Source organism: Crocuta crocuta, unplaced genomic scaffold, assembly GCF_008692635.1.
Source record: "Crocuta crocuta isolate KB4526 unplaced genomic scaffold, BGI_CrCroc_1.0 C28547804, whole genome shotgun sequence".
NCBI classification, from domain to species: Eukaryota; Metazoa; Chordata; class Mammalia; order Carnivora; family Hyaenidae; genus Crocuta; species Crocuta crocuta.
This window is the reverse complement of record NW_027549965.1, coordinates 1-1,224: the sequence shown is the minus strand read 5'-3', so window position 1 is coordinate 1,224 and position 1,224 is coordinate 1. Positions and strand designations below refer to the sequence as shown.

General features: G+C 66.4%; 1 protein-coding gene across 1 annotated transcript; it reads left to right on the top strand.

Annotated features, from left to right (window-relative positions):
• Nucleotides 1-227: 227 nt before the first annotated feature.
• SIX1 (SIX homeobox 1) lies at nt 228-1,088 on the top strand. The gene has a single exon (XM_077749053.1). The coding sequence runs from the start codon at nt 357-359 to the stop codon at nt 1,086-1,088; it is 732 nt and encodes a 243-aa protein (XP_077605179.1). The 5' UTR covers nt 228-356.
• Nucleotides 1,089-1,224: the final 136 nt, after the last annotated feature.

Sequence of the window (1,224 nt, the reverse complement as noted above, 5' to 3'; positions counted from 1 at the left end):
GGCGCCGCCCGCAGCCAATCAGCGCGCCGGGGACGCTGCGCGCTTTAAGGCCGCTGCGGGGAGAACAGAAACCAAGTTCCCCGGCAACGAGCAGCATCAACCCGGCGGGAGGCCGGAGCCAGAGAGGCCCAAAAAGGCTGCGGAGTGAGCCGGCCGCTCCGTGTCCAGCGCGCCCCCCTCTGCCTTCTTCCTCGGCCGCCCAGCCTTAAGTTTCGACTAGCTTTTTCGCCTACGGAAATCCTAGGGAGGGGGTTAGGAGGAGCTGCGCCCCCTTCCCTGCGGCTGCCGCCCCCTGCTTTTAAGGCGCTGCTCCCTGCCGCGTGCGCCCGGGCAGTGCACCTCGGCAGGCCCCAGCCATGTCGATGCTGCCGTCGTTCGGCTTCACGCAGGAGCAAGTGGCGTGCGTGTGCGAAGTTCTGCAGCAAGGCGGGAACCTGGAGCGTCTGGGCAGGTTCCTGTGGTCGCTGCCCGCCTGCGACCACCTGCACAAGAACGAAAGTGTGCTCAAGGCCAAGGCCGTGGTTGCGTTCCACCGCGGGAACTTCCGTGAGCTCTACAAGATCCTGGAAAGCCACCAGTTCTCGCCTCACAACCACCCCAAGCTGCAGCAACTGTGGCTGAAGGCGCACTACGTGGAGGCCGAGAAGCTGCGCGGCCGGCCGCTGGGCGCCGTGGGCAAGTATCGGGTGCGCCGAAAATTCCCGCTGCCGCGCACCATCTGGGACGGCGAGGAGACCAGCTACTGCTTCAAGGAGAAGTCGCGGGGAGTGCTGCGGGAGTGGTACGCGCACAACCCGTACCCCTCGCCTCGTGAGAAGCGGGAGCTGGCCGAGGCCACGGGGCTCACCACCACCCAGGTCAGCAACTGGTTTAAGAACCGGAGGCAAAGAGACCGGGCCGCCGAGGCCAAGGAAAGGTACGCGGCGTGCTTCCCGCTGCTCGGGCGACCTCGAAAAGCCTTCCTTTCCCCTCCGCCCCTCCTCGCCCCCGCTGGCACCCGCCGCCGCGTCCTCTCCGCCGGCTGGAGCCCGTCCGCGGGGCGGCGCCCGGGCCTCCGCGGCGCTGCAGCGAAAGTTCATGAACTCTGAGATCGCTTGCTAGGGATGGGGAGTCATTTGATTTGAGCGCCCGCGCGTGGGTTTCTTGGGGTGTGAGTGTCAGGAAATATTGGCGCTAGGTTTGTTTTTTGTGCCTCCCTGGTTGGCTGGGGCGACGAGTGTGGGG

Coding starts and splice junctions, on each gene's coding strand:
- SIX1 (XM_077749053.1), top strand. CDS start 357: ATGTCGATGCTGCCGTCGTTCGGCTTCACGCAGGAGCAAGTGGCGTGC.